This window comes from Rousettus aegyptiacus, unplaced genomic scaffold, assembly GCF_014176215.1.
Source record: "Rousettus aegyptiacus isolate mRouAeg1 unplaced genomic scaffold, mRouAeg1.p scaffold_m13_p_9, whole genome shotgun sequence".
NCBI classification, from domain to species: Eukaryota; Metazoa; Chordata; class Mammalia; order Chiroptera; family Pteropodidae; genus Rousettus; species Rousettus aegyptiacus.
In genome coordinates this window covers 81,786,816-81,810,029 of record NW_023416312.1, presented here as the reverse complement: position 1 = coordinate 81,810,029, position 23,214 = coordinate 81,786,816, and the positions used below count along the sequence as shown (strand labels likewise).

The window sequence follows — 23,214 nt, the reverse complement described above, 5'->3', positions numbered from 1 at the left end:
GAATATTTTGTTCAGTAGTGCTTTACTGCAACAAAGTCACTGGAACTAGGATATTTTCCCACAGAACATTAATTTTCAAGATTTATTCAAAAATGTATTGGTCGGATAAAGAACTGAATGATGCGTATTCTAATAAATAAAATAATGTTAACATAATTATTATTTTTCCTAGCTTTCAGAGATTGTTCGTGAATTCAAGTCAACTAACCGCTTGCTCCTAACTGGAACACCTTTGCAGAATAACCTGCATGAACTTTGGGCATTGCTCAACTTTTTATTGTCTGATGTCTTCAATTCTGCAGATGTAAGTTGGTCATATGTTTTAAGTATAATTTCCTTAGGTTCACATGCTCATGTTTTCAAAGCATAGAATGTGCATTGAAACTTAAATGTCTCTTTCATTTTTAATTCTTTATCTGTGTTTGGTTTTCTCAGAAAAGGGCTCTTAAATACAAATTTTCAAATGCAGATATTTAGAAAAATAATATTTATTTTCTTTGAGATTATCCTCCCTGTTTAACTTTGTCTATATCACATTGCTATCACAACTTAAGATATGAGATAGGCTGAGTTCAGAATAGTACATTCACAATTTTCTTTTAATTAAATTGAAAAGGCTTTCTGCATACTGGTTTGGCAGACAGAGTCTTTAAAATGATCTTTGACTTTTGTAGACATTAACATTTGGTGAGTATTAAAGAGCTAATAATATGCAATTCAAAAACAACGTATTTTGTAAATATATGATATATGTTTTTATCATTAACACAGGGTTATGAATTGAATGATATAGGGACTTTGGAGCTTGATTTTTCACATTTCTGATATTAATTGATAATAAAGTACCAAGTTCAGCTGTGCATTATTAGTTTATAAACCTTATCTTGCTTTTTTTTAATTGTTAGAGTAACATTTTCATTAGCATTATATGTTTTCGAATCTATATTATTATTCCTTCTAGTGGATATAATGCTACTATGATAAGGAGAAGCCTAATAAAGGTGTTTTAAGGAAAAACTGCTGATGGAGTTCCTGTATAATGGGGTTCAAATTTTGTTAACCGTTCCAGTATTATCTATTTTCAGAAGTAAATAATATTGGCCATTGCAGTTACATATTTTAAAAGTGCATTTAAAATGAATTATTGTTATATCAGTTATATAAGAATTTATAGACTATCAAGTTTATTAAAAAAAAAACAAACAAAAAAAAACAAAAAAACAAAACCGTACACTTACTACAGCATTTTCACACCCCCTACTCCCACAGGACTTTGATTCTTGGTTTGACACTAAAAATTGTCTTGGTGATCAAAAACTTGTGGAAAGACTTCACACAGTAAGTAATAACAGATAAGAAAATTTAGTAATTAAATATATATAACCAAGCCAAGAAACAAACTGCCAGGGAATCTGTTTGAACTTGTCGTTTGCCTCTTGGCTCAGTCTCACTGCTTCTCCCTCTCAACCTTTCTGACAGCCTCTTTGGGAAACAAACTGCATACTGTATCTCCAGCCTCTATGTGGAATAGCTTGTTTTGGTTCTTGCCCACAGATAATGTGGTCCTCTCTAGCAGTGCTGTTCACTCTGCCATACCCCACAGGTCCTCAAGATCACATCAGTTTTTTCCTAGTTCTCCAATGCTACTTCAAAGCCACTGCTCCTCATGTGTAGAACTCTTCCTTTGAAGCTCAAGTTATCTTGCAGATCCACTCTCCACTCATTGTCTTGTCTGTCACCTACTCATCAACAGGTGGTTATCTCACATTTGTTGAACACTGGTTTTTCATTTTTTGATGATAATTTATCACATCTTTGTAACTTTTTCACTGTGTTTCTCCTTTTGTACTCATTCTGTTGCCTTACATAGACCTTTAGTCCCTGGTTTTTCTTCCTGAATTTTCTCTCCCATCCATCGGTCTGTTTCTGTTGTTGCTTTTTTCTGTATCTAGCAATGAGCCCATTTTCTGTCACTTAAGCCACTCTTTTTGTCATTATTCCCAAACTCCCTTGTTCTTTTGACCTGCCATTTCTGCCCTGAAAGCTCTGCACTGGAATAATATAATTGTGTCTCTGTCCTCTGGGTTTGGATTCTGTTTCTACCACTTATTAGCAGAGTGACCTGCTCTGTATTGGGGCTGCTCAACTGTACAAGTTGGCAGCAATGGGATTTCACATTCTCTAACATAAGCTGGGATTTAATGATGTTACTTATCCTTCAACATGGCTTTCTACAACATTCTTTTTCCATTTTCTGTAACAGTTATTTCACACCTTCCCCAGTCTCCCTGAGACTTCTATCCCCAGTATTCCATGCCCTCCTTTCTCAGCAAGTAACATTATAACTTTCTCAGAGAAAAATAGAATTCACTAGGGAAGGAACTGCTACAAGGATATCCATCTTCCAAGGGTATCTGCATGTGTGTTACCTTCTTTCTGAGTGGAAGAGTTGTTTTTTCTCTCGGCAATGGCTAATTCTTCCATTGTGAACCATGGATCTCATCTCTTCCTATTTCCTTATGAACCTCTCTCTACGATTTATCCTTTTTATTGATTGAATTTTCTACTTCTGTCTCCACATTGGTTAGTTTCCCTCAACATGTAAATATGCTCATCTATCTCCTATATTAAGTACAAACCCACATCCATACCCAACCACTCACAAATGTACAAAACAGTAACTTCTCAACATTGTGTCCCTCTCTAGCTGTGATTCTGTGTTTTTCCCCCCTTGATAGCTATGCTTGAGGGTAGTTTATCCTTTTCCTTTCTACTACCTAATCTCCTATTCACTCTTTTTATATGTACACCTTTAATTTTTTAAAAAAATTGTCTTAGTGGAGTTTTGTGAGGAAGTGGATATAGATGCATGTTTGCTATTTTTTGTCTATTGTTTTAAATGAGAATCTCAAGCCTTCTTTACAAATTAAAGTATAAAAACTAAAACATATCATCTGCCTCTTCCTTTCTCCCCCTACCTTGGCAAAATGCAAGCTTCATGTGACAGGAATGCTATCTGTTTTCCACCACATTCTGCCCTATGTGCCTGGTCTGGAGGAGCTGCTCATTAAACATTCATCAACTTGAATCCCCAACAGTCATCATGCTGTAAATATTTGTTCAGAGTTAAACAGAACAAGTCAGGAGATAAATTACTTTAAGTAACAGGGACTTTATTCTAAGAGTGCAAAAGAGGAAAAGAAGACAAATCTTCCAAGAATCTTGTCACACAAGTTGTAGTGCGTCTGGGCCTCAGATATCAGGAACTTGGTCAGCTCTGGGGACTAGTTATTTTGTCTCTAGTGGCTCCTAGTCACTTCTAGATTAATTGACTACTGGCTTCTATTCATTTCATACAACTGAAACTTATCTTGCAAGTCTTCAGTGATTTTCTAGTTGATGTCTTCAGGATACACCTCTTGGTCAGTATCTTAGCTTCTCTGTATTATTTGCACTTCTAACCATTCCTGCTTGAAACTCTTTCCTGCTTGGTGTCTGGGAGTAAAGAATGGGTTTTCTCTTCTCTTACCTCTTTGGCTGCTCTTATCAGTCTTCTTTATGAGCTTCTCTTTCTCTGTCCCTGAAAGTATAGTGTTTTGTAGGGCTTTGTCTTTGACTTTCTTTGTCATACATACTTTCCTTGGGGATCCATTCCTATAGTTTTAGCTACCACCATATACTTAAAACTCCCAAATTTATCTCTCCATATTTCTTTCCTAAGCTCTAGATGTAGATATCCCACTGCTTTCTGAGTATTCTGCATAAATATCTAACAGGCATTTTAAACTTTTAAGAATCTTTCTTAAACAAATTTAAGAGGCCTAAACCAGAAACCAGAAGTCTACTTTTACTTCTCCCTTTTCCTTACCTCCCACAGATCTCTAATAATAATAGCTATAGTTTATTCAAGTCTACTGTGGTTAAGTTCTACCACATGTACTACCAGAAATTGTCACAACAGCCTTAGAAATAGGTTTCATTATTCCAATTTAAAAATGCTTAGCATATACATTTGCCATAAATATATGTTTTTTGGATGAACACATGAGAAGCAAGCTCGGAAAAGTTAAGGAACTTGACCAGTTCATGACAGCTAATCACCTACTGAGCTGATTATAGAATCAGCTTGATCTGGGTTTGAATTCTGCTTCTACCACTTACTAGCAAGCAGAGTGACTTTAACGATGTTAATAAAATTGAAATAACAACATTTTCTTCAAAGATTTATTGTAAGCGTTCAAAACTTTTTATGTAAAGTTCATGGTGCAGTGTCTGGCACATTGCAGGTGTTTTATAAATGTTAGCACTATTATTTTCTTGTGGTAGACTCTACCTTGCAGGTATTCACTCTTTATTTCATCTTTTTTTTTTCTCTATTCAGTCATGTCTTTCTTAATATTGAACCATTTTCCTCTCATTTATATATTTAACCACTTTGAAATGGCTGAATTTTATTTCACTTTTAGAGACTCTCTCAAATCTATACTCTGACATCACATTTCCTCTAAGGTTTAAGAATTGTATATTATAGCAGATTTTTTAGATAGACTCTTTCACACTTACTCAATAGTCAATATTTTTTTTGTCTCAGTTTAAATAGATTAAAAATGTTTAATTTAGGTTTTTCTATTAGATGTTTTATAAACTTCTATAAAACTATCACTTTTTAGGTTTTAAAGCCATTTTTGTTACGTCGTATAAAAACTGATGTAGAGAAGAGCCTGCCTCCTAAAAAGGAAATAAAGATTTACTTGGGACTGAGTAAAATGCAGCGAGAATGGTGAGCTGTGTTGTTTCCATTAGAATTTATTTATATATAAGAATTTATTAAAAATTAGCTTTGTACTGGTTCAGTTACACCTTTAATTCAAAAGTTACATTTTATGTTTAAATAGCGAGTTAAGTTCAAGTATTTTAATAGGAAATTGATAGTATTTTATTTAACCTTTGGGAAAGGGCACTGGCCTTGAAGTCTATAGACCCGTGTTTGAATCTTGTGCTTCACCTCTTAATAGCTATTTAGCTTGGGTAAGTTATGTAACCTTGGTTTCCTTTCTGTAAAATGAGGATAATAATATCTAGCTTATGAGGATACTGTCAGGGTTTAAAGGGATAATGTCACTGGAAATTTCGTTATTCTTGTTTTTTTTCATCAGTGAAAATAATAACCATAAGAATAATCAGTAATAAGATGGTTGAAAATATCAGTGAATGTGGATATTACAACAATAGAAGCCGTAATTGTTTCATAAATGCAAGCAAAGCAGGAAATTGACAAGAGGAGTCACAAGGAATTATAAATTAGATGTTAATAATGTAATAATGCAGCTAAGAGAAGGAAAGTATTGCTTATATTAATAAAATTAGATTACTTATAATATGTAACGACTTCTCTACTTTTGAAACCAGTATAAGGTAATGGTGAGGAGTATATTTCTGTGAACTCAGACCTAAGATCAGATCCTGGTTTTGTCTTTTTCTGTGGCCCCAAGTAAGTCATTTCACTTCTCTTAGCTGCCTGAATTTCCATCTGTAAAATGGGGGTGATACTGGTACATATCTCAGAGTTCTTGTGAAGATTTAACAAGATGATTTATATAATGCCCTTGACATGATACCTGGCTCTTACACTCAGTACAGGTTGGCTCTTATTGTAATTAAATATTCTTAGTGTTCAGGTGGACACACAGATCTGTTTTGGTCTGGATGAAGGTCTAGAAAAGATAATGAAAAATGTTTATAGGATCAGAAAAAAATGACCTACAAAGACAGGTATAAAAAATTGCAGTTGTTTTTAGCTCGAACAAGTAAAGGTTGGATGCCAACTTGCAGCAATCATTGTACTTATTAAATATAGAACTTATCTGATATAGTTATCTGAATAGTTACCAGCTGATGACAATTTCTAGTAACAGACAAGAGCTTGAGGAAATAGGTTCAAATCTTCACTAGTTTCTTGGTTTTGCTAATCAGATTTACTCTCAAATCAAATCTTATTGTTTATCTTTAAATGGGAATCTAAGCAGATCACCAAAGGGACATTTCTTGATGGCATTAAACTTTCTAATAATCGACAATTAATTATAGTTTAAAATTTTAGGTATACAAAAATCCTGATGAAAGATATTGATGTTTTAAACTCTGCCGGCAAGATGGACAAAATGCGACTGTTAAACATTCTGATGCAGCTTCGAAAGTGTTGTAATCATCCTTATCTGTTTGATGGTGCTGAACCTGGTCCACCTTATACCACTGATGAACACATTGTTAGCAACAGTGGTAAAATGGTCGTTCTTGATAAACTGTTGGTCAAACTCAAAGAACAGGGTGAGTTACACATCTTTCGGTTGACATAAAATAACTTGTATTAGTGAGTAAAATTTTGCATACCCACTCATCATTCATTCAGCAAACATTGGTGAGTACTTACTGTTTGCCAGGATTTGTCCTAATGGGCTTGTTCTACCAAGGTGCATAAGACAACAGTCTTTGACTTGGAGAAGTGTAGTGAAGAGGAATAGTTGCAGTTCATTCTGATAAGAGCTGTGATATATTGAGAAACTGGGAGTTGCGGAAGTGATCACAGAGATGACCTTTGAAGTGAGCACTGGATCATGCATGGGAGTAAAACATGGGGAAAAGGAGGGGAAGGTTTTTCCAGGGCAATGAAACGGGTGAAAGAAGGGGAATGTGGAGCTTACAGTAGTTGGGGTAGAGTGGCAGTGATGAATCTGGAAAGATGGATGGGGCTAAATTACAAGAGGCTTTTTAAACCCTGCTTTAAAGAGTTTGGGCTCTTTGAAGGTGGGGCCGGGGGTGGTGGTGGTCATAGAAGGATTGACTGTGGAAAGTGATGTGATCAGATTTGTAAGGAGAACCTTGGAAGCAGTATGAGAGACAAGAAACAGGAGACTAGTTGGGAGACTATTGCAGTTAAGTCCAGTGAAAGATCGCGTAGACCCATTGCTCATCCTCAGGACAAAGGCAGATGTTAAATCATCTCAATGTGCGTGGAGAATTTTGCAGGCCTTAAAAACATGTAACTCAACAAATGCATACTTCTGTATAGCATTCCTTGAAACTGCATTTGTATCTGTGTGTGTGTTCAGTGGACTGTTCATGTACTGTATATTTATATTGAATATGATGCTTACTTTTATTTTTGTAACTTCCAAGTTAGTCTTAAACATGTTGAATAATTAGATTTTTTTTCGGTAAAAATGTTTTAGGTTCAAGAGTTCTCATTTTTAGTCAGATGACTCGCTTGCTGGACATTTTGGAGGATTATTGTATGTGGCGTGGGTATGAGTATTGTCGGCTAGATGGACAAACCCCACATGAAGAAAGGGAGGTGAGGAAGAGAAAATAAGACTTTAAAAATCAGAGTTCAATTAAGCCATGTTTTTATCATTTGCTAGTTTTGAACTTTGGCCTTTTCTTTAGGTAAATGTATCGAATTTCTCACTACTACCTCTCTGGGATCTTCAGTTTTGCTTCCATTACACTGACTCTTTACCAATCATTCTTTCCAAGGTCTTCAGAGACATTCTCACTTATCTAAAGGATACTACATCATTACATCCTTACCTCCCCTAACCACTGCTATCTTTGGCCTTTAGATTACTAACTGTTTCTCAGCTTACTTTTTGACCTCTGATTTTATGTCATTTTCTTTTCTCGATTTGCCTCCTACAGTAGGCCCTCACCATTCGTGGAATTTAACAGTTGAGATTTTTCCAGTTTATGAGCAACCCTAAAGACTCATGAAACACAGTAATTTGTAAAGGGAATAATCTCAGTCTTTGTAAAACTGATATGGGACAACATAGGTGTAGGTGCTAATCATGCATTTGTATATTGGAATACTGAAAAAGTTTAGCGTGCGGAAATGAGTCACTTAGCTAGTGAGGAAGCCTACCTAGCACCTATCTTTCAAATTTGGAAAATATTGTAGATCTTTAGATTATTCCTCACGAATGTCACGGGTCTAATGTACTTTAAACCCTTTAAAGCACATTGTTTTGGGGAGGGCTTTGCTAATTTATCTTCTCTTTTCTGTGATCCTTCAGGACTCTGTCTTTTGCCTCTGTTTTAAGTCTGTACTCATGCTCTGGGCAAAGATCATGATTTCATGGTATAGTGGAAAATGCATTGAAATTTGGTTTCAGAAGACCTGAATTTTAACACCAACTCCACCACTTTGTAGTATATGCAAGGCATTTAATTCTCTGAGCCTCAGTATCTTTAACTGTATTATAAGGGTAGTATTAATACCTAGGCTTCTTTTTTCTGACAATGTTGGGAGGACCACTGGAAATAATAGGTATGAATGCAGTTTTTAAACTCAGTGGTGTAGTATATACTGCATGTCATGAAATTGCACACAGGCTTTTTTTTTTATCTCTCTCTACTTTAGAGCCCCTTCTCAGGCCACAAAGACTCAGCCCATGGCCCTTTCCTTCCATAGGTGCAGTGGACGTTACAGTTCTTTGTATGCCTTGTTATTGAAGCCTGGCTGGAGCATAGGATAGTGTCTACAGTAGGCACACAGGCCCTTTTCATATTAAGGGTTTAACCTGCCACCTATTGGGGAAACACCTGCGTTAACATTTATAGATGTGAGAGTTTTCAAAGCGCACACTATTCCCTGCTCTACAGTATTTTACTCTTTTTGAAATGGTAACTTGAAGCTTTATTGGGCTTTTGCTCAATCATTCCTGAAAATGGTTTCTGCAGATCTCATTAAGCATAGGCCATATAGTACCATTCAAGATGACCCTTCTTTCTGGAACGAAGATGATACTAAAGCAGAAGGGTAGGTGATTTCTGACCACAAATAGCCAGTTTGCAATTCTGACTGATCTCTCCGCCCATGAACAATATGGACTTTGCCTAATTATGCCCAATGTCTTCTGGTTTCTTAAATTGCAAATATTGACTTTAGATACAGCAAAACCAGAGCTGCTATTTTTTTTGAAATGCACTGCTTTCCCATTATGTTGTCTATATGATCATTTCATCTATTTTCCTAGTAAGAAGAGGAAGACCATATCTGATTCCTTACTTTGTTTATCGGCTGTTAATAAACAGTTCTTTCTCAGTGGCTCTCAGATTTGCCCTTTTTCCATTGCCACAGCTAAATTCAGCAAAGTATTTGATCATTCTCTGAGTCAGTTCCTGTTACTTTTACTTAATTGGCCTCCTTACTTTTCTAGAGAAAGGGCCTAACATTTGTTAAGTAACTACTATAAGCTAGGCAGCTTATAGTTCCAATTTAATTCTTCCAGCAGCCCAGTAAAGTAGTGGTAGAATTTTCTCTACTTGCAACTGTGTCTCAGAGAGGTTAAATGCTTGTTCGGAACCGCATATGTAATAAATGGTAGTTATGATTCATGCCCAGGTTTTTGCTATTTCCTCTACACTAAATTGCCTCTCACTACATCATGCTGCTTTCTATACTGCCCCCTCTACATGCTATACTGACTTGGCAGTGGGAGTCACCTTTTCTGCTTGCAACTTTTGACCATGCCATTCCATTCATTAAAAATATAATGTCCTTTATTTTGTGATCGTGAAAGTAATACTTGATTGCTGAAGGAAATTTGGAAAATAACAAAAATTATTTTCCAGCTAAACTTTTTATGTATGTATAATATATGTAAATATTGCTATTGTTCTGTATACAGTTTATACAAAGCTTAGTATCCTGATACTTTTAAGTTACCACTATATTGTACTTTTTTCTATATCAGTAAAAAAAAATCATTGTAAAAATAATTTTAGTGTAACATTTCATCTTATGGATGTACTATAAATGATTTATCCCCTATTGATCATTTAGGTTGTTTTCAGTTTTTCACTACTATAAATAATCCTAAAGTGAAAGTCCTTGTACATAAATCTTTGTGCACATCTCTGATTATTTCCTTAGGATAAATTCCTAGAAGTGGAATTACTGGGTCAAAGGGTATGAACATTTTTAAGACTCTTGATGCATATTGCCAAATTGCTTTCCAGAAAGGTTGTGCCAATTTATACTCCCAGCAGCAATGTATGAGAGTGCCCGTCTCACCGTCCCCTCGTCAACATTGAGTATTATCATTTTTTTAATCTTTAAAAAATGGTATTATATTGTTTTAATTTGTGTTTATTTGATTACTAGTGGATTGAATATTATTCTTGTGTTTATTAGCCATTTGTATTTATTCTTCTGTTTATTGTCTTTTTTTTTTTCTTAGGCTCATTTTTCTTTTGGAATCTGAGTGTTTTTTTCTAATTCGTATGAGATATTTATATTGTAATTTCAGGCTCTTTACTAAATATCCCTCCATTACTTTCCTGATTTTCATTGCTTTTCTATTTGCCCCTTTTCACCATATGGAAATAAATCTGCTCACTTTCTCCTAAATCTGTTGTTCTCATTCCCATTTCTAAACCTTTTTTTCCATCTTGGTTTGTCTCCTAAACTATACCTTCTTTATAAATCTTTCATAAATTAATGGAAACGAAGTTGAGATATTTGACATTATGGCCCCTAGATATATATCAGCTCTCATTAAATTAAAATATTTTCAATATTATTGTTTTAAAATAATTTAAATGATTTATTACTTGCTTAGTTAAATTTGTCTATATGATTGTTCTAAGTTTGCCTCTATTGACATAAGCTTATAAAGATTAGGAACTTTATGTAATATACTTTCTATAGCAGTTCACATAATACAATATATAGGTAGATGCTTAAATATTTTTGAAGGTGGAAGAATATTATAAAGTGGGGTTTCGAGTATGCATGTTAAAATGTTTATTTCTTAAGGACTCTGGTAATGTAATTTAATTTTCTTTCTTTTTCTTTCATCTCCTCTGTCAATTTAAAAAAAGGAAGCAATAGAGGCCTTTAATGTTCCTAATAGTAGCAAATTCATCTTTATGCTGAGTACCAGGGCTGGAGGTCTCGGAATTAACTTGGCAAGTGCTGATGTTGTTATACTATATGATTCAGACTGGAATCCACAGGTTGATCTACAAGCTATGGTTAGTAATCTTTAATGATGTCAGAAATTTATCTTAGCTCAGAATACTATTGTTATTTATATAGCGCAAAGACATTTTATGATAAAAAGGTAACAACAATTTGGGGGAGATTTTGCAGAAACTATTCTACAAATACCAGGGAGCTATTTCACTTACCTTTCATCATGGTGTCATTTATTGAACTAGAACTAGAACTATAACTTTTGTCAGTATGACACATTTTAAGATAAAGAAATAGAACTTAAGAAGTAAAAAGATTCAAAAGAGCTATGTTTTCAAAATCCCAAGAAGTTATTGAATAATTGACTGTCTTTGGAAGCAATTAAAGTCATATGCCAATGAGGCATAGGTTAGATAGAAGTCCTTCCTTTTCTTTTATAATAGAGAATTGAAAAATATTGACCTTGGGACATTTTGAAATCAACATGCTTTAGCATAATTATTACTTTAGCATGGTGCTGAACTACCTGTTTGATATGACTAAGTAGGAGTAAGCCCTAGTAAGTTAGCATGACTGAACTGGAAAACCATTGATTCTAACCTTTATTTCCATAAAAAGTGTTAGAGTATAGCTGATCCTTCACAATTTGCTGATTTGAGTTTGGAATTTTAAATATGTGTAGGGACGTTTCATTCTCTTTTCACCTATTTGCTCTAGCAGCTTCTGTGTTTTAAAAACACTACCCTTAACTGTTATTTTTTTATTATCAGAACTTTCTACCAGTTACCTTTACCAATTATAAACTGTAGGACCAATTCTAGAGCAATATATAGTAAGGATGCTAGTATTCCATTAATTTGTATGACCCTTTTCTACTGATATCTGAATTGCCTCAGCAAGCAGAAAGGGCTGTTTGATGGTGAAATAAAGCTCACTTTTGCCACCATAGAGACTCTTGTTAACTACTTTGTCCCTCACAAAATTCTTTGCTAGTGTTTAAGATATTTGCATTTACTAGCATAAAGTTATTTAGTAACTTAATCCTAAAGCTTTTGGCTCCCTCTAGTTCTTACCTTTTAAAAATTATTTTAAAATTATAGTTGACATACAATATTATATTAGTCTCAAGTGTAAAACATAGTGATTGAACATTTGTATACCTTACAAAGTGATTACCATAAGTTTAGTAACCATCGACCATCGTGAAAACTTATAATGATGACCGTATTACCTCTGCTGTACATTATATTCCTGTGATTTATTTTATGACTGAAAGTTTGAACTTCGTAATCCTCTTCATTTTTTGCCTATCCTCCCTCTCTCTGGCATCCATCAATTCTCTGTATTTGTGAATCTGTTTCTGTTTTGTTTTCTCATTTGTTTTGTTCTTTAGATTCCACATATAAGTGAAATCATACAGATGTCTTTCTCTATCCAATTCATTTCACTTAGCGGAATACCCTCTGGGCCCATCCATGTTGTTGCAAATGGCAAGATTTCATTCTTTTTTATGGCTGAGTAATATTTCATTGAATATATGAATATATATGAACAAATATATATATGTATATATATATGAATAAGTATATACATATTCACACACACATACACATACACATACATACATACATACATACATACATACGTATGACCTCTTCTTTATCCATTCATCTATTGATGAACACCTAGGTTGCTTTCATATCTTCGCAATTGTATATAACACTGCAGTGAACATAGGGGTACATATTTCTCTTTCAATTAGTGTACTCATTTTCTTTGACTAAATGCCCAGAAGTGGAATTGCTGGGTCATATGGTAGGGCTTTGCCTGTTTTCCCTCTGGAAGTTATCCATCAATGGTAAGTAGAATATTTGCAGATTTCTTTTTTCCTAAGGGGGTCTGTAGATAGTAGTCATCATCCTCTTTTCAAAAGTGGCAGGTATAGAGAGATCAGGAACTAATTTTATTTATAGAATTTTATAGCATATGCTGGCTAAGTTATACATTTTATTCAGAATTCCCAATATCTTATATTAGGATCTTTTTCTACTAGGATCGAGCACATCGTATTGGTCAAAAGAAGCCAGTACGTGTATTTCGCCTCATCACTGACAACACTGTTGAAGAAAGGATTGTAGAAAGAGCTGAGATAAAACTGAGGCTTGACTCAATTGTTATACAACAAGGTATTTATACATATAGACTTAATTAGGAGGTTTGTTTGCGAAAAAATAAAATGCAGTTTTCTTCAAGGAGATTACTTTTAATAAAAGGTGGCCAAAATTGGAAACTTAGAGAAAAAGTCAGTTTTTAAAACAACTTGCTAATTTAAACCTTCTTAAACAAAAGCTTTGAATTTATTATAAGGTGTTGAACATCAATAGCTTATAGTTGAATGTCAGTGGCAAGTATATGAAGTATATGATATCATTTTGAAGTATATGATATTATTTAGTAGACAGAAATGCCTAGTTAAAAAAAAATTAAACATGTATTAGAGGGTACCTTTCCATACAGAGCAATTTGATCTAAAAAGGAAAGTTTGTACATGAGAGAATGTTTCTGTCTGACTTTTGACTGAATTTTACAGAAGGAAATTCATATTGAAATAGAAGGCATGGTAGAAGAAAATCTTGTAGGGTTGTTCATTAAAATATAACTTTAAAGCTCACTAATTTTTTCTTTAACCATAAGCTTTACTGATGGCTAAATGTAGTAGTGTCTTATTAGAACTATTATGCCGTGCTTTCTCTGGAATATAATCAAATATATGCGACTTGTATGTTATTAGGAAGACTCATTGACCAACAGTCTAACAAGCTGGCAAAAGAGGAAATGTTGCAAATGATACGGCATGGAGCTACACATGTTTTTGCTTCTAAAGAAAGTGAGCTGACAGATGAAGACATTACAACTCTTCTGGAAAGAGGAGAAAAGAAGGTTAGTTAAAATGGCATTCTGTTTTCAGGATGGATTGTTTTGAAACATTTGCATTGTTTTGAAACATTTGCATTGTTTCAAATGTGTTTCAAAGTGCGTGTTTCAAATGACGCTCGTTCTCCATAAGAATTTGTTGATTTATATCTGGAGTAGTTTAGCTTTCTTTCCTCTTCTTAAAGACGTCCCTCTAACATGTCCTGAAATATTGGCTTGGTGATGACGAACTCCTTTACCTTTTTCTTATCTGAGGAGCTCTATCTGTCCTTTGATTCTAAATGATAGCTTTGCTGGATAGACTAATCTTGCTTGTAGGGCCTTGCTTTTCGTCACTTTGGACATTTCCTGACAATCCCTCCTGGCCTGCAAAGTTTCTGTAGACAAATCAGCTGACAGTCTCATGGGTGTTCCCTTATAGGTAACTATCTGTTTTTCTCTTGCTTTTACGATTCCCTGTCTTTAATTTTTGACATTTTAATTATGATGTGCCTTGGTCTGGGTCTCTTTGGGTCATCTTGTTTGGGATTCTCTGAGCTTCCTGGGCTTGTATGTCTATTTCCTTCACCAGGTTAGGGAAGTTTACAGTCATTATTTCTTGAACTAGGTTTTCAATTCCTTGCTCACTCTCTCTCTCTCTCTTTCTGGTACCCTTAAGATGCAAATGTTGGTATGCCTGAGTTGTCGCAGAGGCCCCTTAAACTAACCTCATGCTTTTGGACTTTTTCTTGTTGCTGTTCTGATTGGGTGTTTTCTGCTGCCTTATCTTCTAAATCGCTGATTCTATCTGCCACTTCATCTAATCTGCTCATTCTTCCTAAGGTATTCTTCATTTCAGTTACTGTAGTTTTCTTTTCTGACTGGTCCTTTCTTGTTTTCTATCTCCACTTTTATTATGTTTTCTCTCTCTTTGTTAAAGTTCTCCCTGAGTTCACCTACTCTTTCCCTAAGTTCATTGAGCATCCTTATAACAAATGTTTCAAACTCTGCATCTGGTAGATTGCTTGTCTCCATTTTGTTTAGTACTTTCTGGAGGTTTGTTGTGTTCTTTCATTTGAAACATGTTTTCTTGTCTTCCTATTGGCCACCTACTTGCGCTTGTTTCTGTTTTATTAGGTAGGTCTGCCATGTCTCCTGATCTTAGCAGAGTGTCCTTATGTAGTATGTGTACTGTAGGGCCCAGTGGCACAGTCTTCCCTGGTCACCTGAGCCAGGTGCTGCAGGTATGTCCCTTGTATGGGTTGTGTTTGCCCTCCTGTTGTAGTTAAGCCTTGGCCGCTGTGTGCTCATCAGTGGGAGGGACTGACCCTCAGGCTGATTGTCTGTGATGACTGGTCAGGACCAGTGAAGGAGCGGTTGTGCAGGAGCTGACCCTACAGAGCAGGATTCGCTTTAGCAGGGATCAGGTGCCTGCTCTGCCTGCCCTTTCAGTGTGTCGTCCTCAGATTTGACCTCAGGTGGTACTCCGGTTCAGAACAAAGCCAGCCGCTGGGCCTGCAGGCTGGGGCCTCATAGGAGGGGCCCGCAGCAGGCAGAGTTCAGCCATGTTGTTGTAAATTGCAGGATTTCCTTCTTTTTATGGCTGAATAATATTATATACATATACATTTGTGTGTATGTATATGTGTTTATTTGTGTGTATATATATACACATATACATACATATATATACACATATACATATGTGTGTGTGTATATGTAGCATTTTCTTTATCCATTCATCCATCGGTGGGCACTTAGCTTGTTTCCGTGCCTTGAGTGTTGTAAATAATGTTGCAATGAACATGGGGGTGCAGTCATCTTTTTGAGTTATTGTCTTGTTTCCTTCAGAGAAATACCCAGAAATGGAATTGCTGGATCATATGATAGTTTTGTTTTTATTCTTTTGAGGAACCTCTATACTGTTTTCCATAGTGACTGCACCACTTTGCATTCTTACCAACAGTGCACAAGGGTTCCCTTTTTTTTGTATCCTCACCAATAGTTGTCATTTCTGGTCCTGCTGATAATAGCCATTCTGACTGGTGTGAGATGATATGTTATTGTGGTTTTGATTAGCATTTCCCTGATGATTAGTGTTGTTGAGCATATTTTCATGTATCTGAGATCATATCTTGAATTTTGAGCAATCTTGTTTTAGTATGTTTCATATATGCAAAATGATTGTTTATAATCCAAGTTTGCGTTTATTTTATTTCAGCATTAGCTATTTGACCCATTAAAAGTATGTAATAGGAATTATCATATGGCTGCATATTAAATGATAAAAGATTTTAAAGAAAGCCTAAGTGAAGACTACTTTGGAATGAACCATTTCAGTACTTAAAATTCTCTGGGCAAGTTAAATTTATATTCAGCTCGATGTTAGCATTGCATTCTTCCCTTGTAAATTAACAGATTGGATATGTCATGTCAAATCTGACTTTTTAAAAGATATGGAATACTCAGGTATTTATAAGTAATTCAGTGATAATTTTCTCATTTCAATGCATTCAACTTTAGACTGCAGAGATGAATGAACGCTTGCAGAAAATGGGAGAGTCTTCTCTGAGAAATTTTAGAATGGACACTGAACAAAGTTTGTACAAGTTTGAAGGAGAAGATTACAGAGAAAAACAGAAGGTAACTTTTTATCCTCAACCATTAGACACTCAAGTTAGCATTTCTCCTCATAACAATTATAAAAAACACTGGTATTTACCTATTACATTACTTTGCTATAGAGTGAAATTTGGTGTAGGTCAAAAGATCTCATGCAAGGGCTATATCTTTACTATATTTTGCTGGTTTATTATCATTGCTATCATTGTCATCATTTTTGCTGCTATTGCTGCTATGACTATTATTTTTGTTTTTGAGAAGCAGCATAGGATTGCAGTTGAGTTCCTGGATTCTGAAGCTGAATCCCCAAATCTATCACTAATAAATTGACTTTGTATACTTGGTTTTCTCATTTATCACATGGAAGTTATAGTAATTACATCATAGATCATAGAATGATTCTGATGATGAAATGAGTTAATATTCCTAAAGTAATTAGAACAATGTGTGGTACTTAATAACTATATTAGTGATGATGTTATTGACATAGTTACTTAAATGCTAAGACTTTGTAAACGTGGTCTCATTTATGAAGTAATGCCTTGTAACATACTGCATGGACAGCAATGGTCCTATGAAGAGATGAGTTTTATTTATTTTGGTTGTTTTAATTAAATTTTTAGCTATAATTTTGAAACTTTATTTTGAAGCGACTTTAGACTTTATTACAAAAAAAATAGTACAGAGTTCATATATATCTTTCAGCTTTCTCTATTGTTAACAACTTACATAATCATAGTACAGTGATCAAATCCGGAAAATTAACACATTTTTTCCTACTGTCCTTCCCAGTTCCAGGGGATATGGTTCAGAACCCCAAATTTCATTTTTTTTTAAAAAACGGAGTCTTGTTTTTAAGAGCAGCTTTAGGTTTACAGCAAAATCCAGCAGAAAATAAGAGTTCCTGTATTCTTCCTGCCTTCATACAAACACAGTCCTTTCACTATCGACATTCACCACCAGAGCGGTACCTGTGAAACCTACGTTGATATATAATTATCATTCAAAGTATATCATTTGCATTAGGATTTACTTTTGGTGTTGTATATTCTATGAGTTTGGGTAAATGTATAGTGACATGTATCTACTATTACAGTATTATACAGAATAGTTTCACTGACCTAAAAATCCTCTGTGTGCTACCTTTTCATCCCAACTTATCTTCGCCTCTTGCAACAACTGATCTTTGTACTTTCTCCATAGCTTTGCCTTTTCCAGAATATCATATAGTTGGAATCATGCAGTATCTAATCTTTCTAGATAGACTTCTTTTACTTAGCAATATGTATTTAAGGATTCTTCATATCTTTTCATGGCTTGATAGCTCATATCTTTTTAGTGCTGAGTAATATTTTGTTGTCTGGATGTACTACAGTTTATTCATTCATCTACCGAAGGGCATCCTGGTTGCTTTCAAGTTTTGGCAATTATAAATAAAGTTACCATAAACATCCATGTGCAGGTTTTTGTGTGGACAGAGATTTTCAACTCCTTTGGGTTAATACAAAAGGAAAATGATTGCCGGATTGTATGGTAAATCTATGTTTAGTTTTATAAGAAATTGCCAACCTATCTTCCAAAGTGGCCATATCATTTTGAATTACTTTGAGCAATGGCTGAGAGTTCCTGCTGGTCCACATCCTCATCAGTATTTAGTGGTGTCAGCATTCTGGATTTTTGTCATTTTAATAGGTGTGTATGGGTATCTCATTTTAATTTGCATTCCCCTGATGACATATCTGATATGGAACATTTTTTTATTTGCTTATTTTCATGTGGGGATGTGTCTGTTCAGGTTTTGCCCATTTTATAATCAGATTGGTTGTTTTCTTATTGTTCAGTTTTAAGAGTTCTTTGTTTATTTTGGATAACAGCCCTTTATCAGAGGTGTCTTTTGCTAAGATTTTCTTCCATTCTGTGGCTTGTCTTCTCATTTTCAATCCACATTGCATTTTTGTTGCTGTGTCTCCTTAGTCTCTTCTAATCTCTGATAGTTCTCAGTTTTTCTTTGTCTTTCATGACCTTGACACTTTAGAAGAGTATTGGTATTCAGTTATTTTGTAGATTGTGTCTCACTTTGTATTTGTCTAACATTTTCTCATGATTTGATTAAAACTATGCATTTTTGGCAAGAATGCTGTAGAGGGGATGTTATGTCCTTCTTAGTGCATCATACCAGGGGAACATATGGTGTTGCTATATCTTATTACTGGAGATATTACCCTTGATTACTTTGTTGAGGTGTTGTCTGCTGGGTTCTCTGTTGTGGGGTTATAATTTTTCTTTTTATAATAAGTATCTTGGGGGAGATACTCCTCAAACTTACCCACTGATTTTAGCACCTATTGGTGGAGTTTGCCTTCAACAGTTATTATTGTGATATTTGCCTAATGGTAATTTTTTACTTCCTTTAGCCCATCTCTGCATTAATTAACTGGAATTTTTTTTCTGTAAGGAAGAGCTGTCTCTTTTCATTTACATACTTATTTATATTAACATGGACTCATGGATAATTATTTTACTTTTCGTTATAATACAATTCTGTCATTTTGTTGCTCAAATTGTTTTATAGAGCTGTTATATTTTTTAACTCACAGAAATGAATTTTACTAAAATAAAAATATATGTTACAGATTCGATTTTACTGAAAAATGAGAGGTGAACCATTTTGGTTTGCAGTGCAACTAGTATGCTGACAATGCTTGGTTGCTATTATTTATTTTTTTTGTAGATTTTAGTGTCTTGACTTAAATCTATCTGGTTATATCTATAACCTTAATTCTGACTGTTTACATTTATTCTGATGAGATGGAGATGATGGTCTGCATGCATAGGCTGGAAATTGCCTTCCTATTATGCATTTTAGATCTCATTATGCGATATATATTTTATAAAACTTACAGTTATTCCTGTGGGCATACTGGTATTAAGAGTGTTTTATAAAGTGAAAAAAAACATTAAACAGTGAAGAATCTAAATATCAAGGGAGCTTTTTATCTATATTATTAGAAGAAAATTAGACTTAGTAAAATACTTATCTATATCTAATATAACCAGTTTTTCAGTGCTTCTAATTCTAGGAAAATAATGATGTAGACAAATTTTAATAATAGTAATGATGACTTGTATTTTTATAATTGAATATCTGACAAATCAGAATTTTTTTCTGAATATTCTATGTTGCGAGTATATTTTATTTCTATCTTTTCATATTTCCTAGATAGGTTCTTAAAATAGGTTTATATTATCCTTTGAAGAGAACTGAAAACCTGCAAAAATGTTGTTTATACATAAATCATGGGAATTACATAGTGAAGCAGATTTTCATATATGATTTGTTGAACCCGTTGCATTACTTTACAGTCATAGTTAGTAAATTAAGTCATAATGACTGACATTGACCCTGAATAAATTAACCTGAATAAATTTATATTAATGTACTCTTATATAAAACAAATAAATTTAGCGTGGTTTATTCTGTTTTTGACAGTTCAGGAATTAATCTTTAATGCTTATTTCAAATTTGAATACCCACGCCTTCAAACAAATATAGGTTAAATGGCCAAGTGCATTACTTTCAGAAAGTTAATTTAAATTATTGATTTTTTCACCCCAAATGAGACAAATAAAATATTGGTTTTTTATAAAATATTACTATCATCCCGCATTAATCCATCTGAGGGGGAAAAGAAAAGAAAACTTATTTCACTGCTCTGGGTATTTCTCATTTTACATAAACTCACATTATACTATGCATATTTTATAGTTTTTAGAGTTAAAAGGAACCTTAAAGGTTATTTAGTGTAATGATTTTTGTAATTAAGAAATCTCATTATAGGATCTAGGAGAGTTATCCAGCCTTTTAATGCAGTCATGCTGGGGATCCTGCTTCTCTCAGTATAGTTAATTTAACTATTTTATATTCTCTGGTTCTCAGAAAAATTCTTATTTAACTTATAAGCTCCTTGATGGAAGAGATTTTTTTTTCATTTTTGTATCCTTAACAATGACTGGCAAATAATACAATAGGTACTTAAGACATATTTGTTAAATTATATTGAGTAGCAAACTACTTTCTTGTGCCTTTCCACATTGATTTTAATCTTACGTATCAACAAAAAACTGTTCTTTTCTACTTGATAGACTTTTACATATATGGATGCCACCATTTTGTCTGTCTTTAGGCTTTACTTCTTTAGACACCATGAGAGTTTGAAGATCTCTAAGCATTCTAGTCACCTTAGTTTATCATCCACTCTTAAAATATCAATCTAAGGTTGGAACTTAACCCTTAGATAAGGTCAAATAGAATGGGACAATTATTTGTAGGTTGATGTTCTTTTTTTTAGGTAATTAATCTCTTCTGTGAAGGCACTAGGCTAGGTAGGTACTGTGAAATCAAGAAAAATATCAAGTAGAAAACCATTCCTACAGACTCCAGAACTTTGTATTGTCAATTTTGTCTATTGATTTTGAAATCGTTTTTTCTAGCTGGGGTGAAGTTGTGTATTGCTACCAAATCGTTCACCTCACTTTGGATGTTTAATAATAACTTACATTTAACTCTTGGCAGTTTACCTAATGCTTTCACATATATGGTCACATTTCGTCTTCAAGGTAGGTATTATTATTTCTGTTTTACAGATGTAGAAAATAATTTCCCCAAAGTTATACAACTGGTAAAGTGGCAGAACCTGATTTTAAATTTAAGTCTTTCTGATTTCACTGACTTTTTTAATAGTTCTTTACCAAAAGGATTCATTTAAAAATTTCTCTTGATTTGAAGGGATATATGCCTGTAATGCTGATATTTATAATTTATCCCTTTCAGCTGTTTCCTAATGCAGACACTTAACAATTACCAGAATCAATCTTAGTGTTCCCTCTACATTATATATTATTTATTTGTTAGGCAAAAAATCTAACCAGATTGTGCAAATTCTTCTCAATTATTAATGTAGAACTAAGTTTTAAACTTACTTTTAAAAAAAGAAAACCATCCTTACATCTAAACTTGGTATACAGGACAATGTTTTGAAACTTGGAATGTGTAATTGTGACTTATAAAAAAGCAAATTTTAATTCTTCCTAATGGCTTTGGTTTTTCATGCTCCCGCAACCTTGATATGCTTGATTTTTATAAAACAGTTTGGAGTAATTACACTCCTCATTCTTGTTTGTTATATATAGCTTGGGATGGTGGAATGGATTGAACCTCCTAAACGAGAACGCAAAGCAAACTACGCAGTGGATGCATACTTTAGAGAGGCTTTACGTGTCAGTGAGCCAAAGGTTCCGAAGGTAAAAACAGTATGAGGCCACTTTTTTTATGTCTTACAGCAGGTTTCTCTTTTAACATAGTCTGTGATTTAGATTTACTTATATTAGTGCTAAATCATAGCCCTTAAAATATAACAACAATAGAGAAAAGTATTTGATAGGGCCCAGCCACTTAAATGGATTTCATTGTATTATTTTTTCTATGTATAAAAAATGGTATAAGTATGTTCACTTCATATACTGAAAACGTATATATGTAATGCATTTCTCCCCGCCCCCCCCAACAGGCTCCACGACCTCCAAAACAGCCAAATGTTCAGGATTTTCAGTTTTTCCCACCACGTTTATTTGAGCTCCTGGAAAAGGAAATTCTTTATTATAGGAAGACAATAGGCTATAAGGTAAATTTTCGGTTTCTTAGATTAGTATAATGTAATCTTTTAAGCTAACATAATTTATTAAGCTAAACTAGAAGGTGTTCATTTTAATGTGAGAATGTAAGAGTGAATCAAAATATGATATTTTTAAAACCAAAGAGGAAATTTAACTAGAAGCAATGCATTAAACTACCAAATCACTAATAGGATTATCACTACATAGGATTAATGGAGAATTATCTAATGTTTCAAAATAATTTTAATAATGCTAGTGTGAAAGTTGTTAAAGAATGTGTAGGAAGAACAATGGGTATGTGGTTAGTTAGAAGCAAATGTCTGATAGATGATAGGAACTTTCAGTCATTTTCCTTAATGAACAAGAAATTTTTGTGTTTATTGCTCAAGGTTGATGAAAGCCTCATTGGTGGTTAGTAGACTATGGTCATTTAGGTGTTAATGATAAACATAATAATGAATTATATAATTTTAAAATGATCTTTTAGAATTCAAAATTCTTATATAGGTGGATAGGAACCCATTTTTGTGAGTGAAATTTAATGTTTGTCATACTAAAGCTACCACATTGAGAGATTAAGCACACAAGGTTATTTTTATATGTTGAAATTGACTTCCCAGTGAATGGAAAGGGATGACCAAAAGTATAATAATCAATAGTATAAACAAAGTTATACAATGAGACCACTTGTAATTTTATAGTTTTTAGTTTTATGAATTGGAAGCTGTGTTTTAAAATTTATTTTATGAACCTTTTAACACAAATGGAACCATAACCAGTTATTTTGGTTAAATGCTATAATGTGCCTAGAAAAGCTCCATATATATAAGGTATTTAGTTAGTTTATATTTTGGAGCTAGACTTTTTCTGCAGTTAGTCCAGAGTGGGAGCATTGCCGTTTGAAACAGCAAAAAATCTTTGCTTGATATTTATCTACCAAAGTTTAAATATATGTAAATAAGAACAAGAAACTTAAGGTGAATATAAGTAGTTATAATCTATTTAGGGAAATATGATTAAATTTAAATGTA

At 33.8% G+C, this 23,214-nt stretch overlaps 1 protein-coding gene across 9 annotated transcripts in view; it reads left to right on the top strand.

Annotated features, from left to right (window-relative positions):
• SMARCA1 (SWI/SNF related, matrix associated, actin dependent regulator of chromatin, subfamily a, member 1) overlaps positions 1–23,214 on the top strand; it is an 82,741-nt gene that overhangs the window by 22,907 nt on the left and 36,620 nt on the right. For 6 of the 9 annotated variants that reach the window (XM_036226725.1, XM_036226719.1, XM_036226718.1 and 3 more), the window contains 12 exons: positions 173–304; positions 1,270–1,338; positions 4,671–4,780; positions 6,101–6,327; positions 7,230–7,351; positions 9,932–9,967; positions 10,882–11,034; positions 13,029–13,161; positions 13,767–13,915; positions 16,412–16,531; positions 21,701–21,811; positions 22,078–22,191. In XM_036226725.1, the coding sequence (XP_036082618.1) occupies positions 173–304; positions 1,270–1,338; positions 4,671–4,780; positions 6,101–6,327; positions 7,230–7,351; positions 9,932–9,967; positions 10,882–11,034; positions 13,029–13,161; positions 13,767–13,915; positions 16,412–16,531; positions 21,701–21,811; positions 22,078–22,191 (1,476 nt within the window). The remainder of the gene's footprint in view (positions 1–172; positions 305–1,269; positions 1,339–4,670; positions 4,781–6,100; positions 6,328–7,229; positions 7,352–9,931; positions 9,968–10,881; positions 11,035–13,028; positions 13,162–13,766; positions 13,916–16,411; positions 16,532–21,700; positions 21,812–22,077; positions 22,192–23,214) is intronic. The other 3 variants (XM_036226720.1, XM_036226724.1, XM_036226726.1) reach the window with 2 other exon arrangements.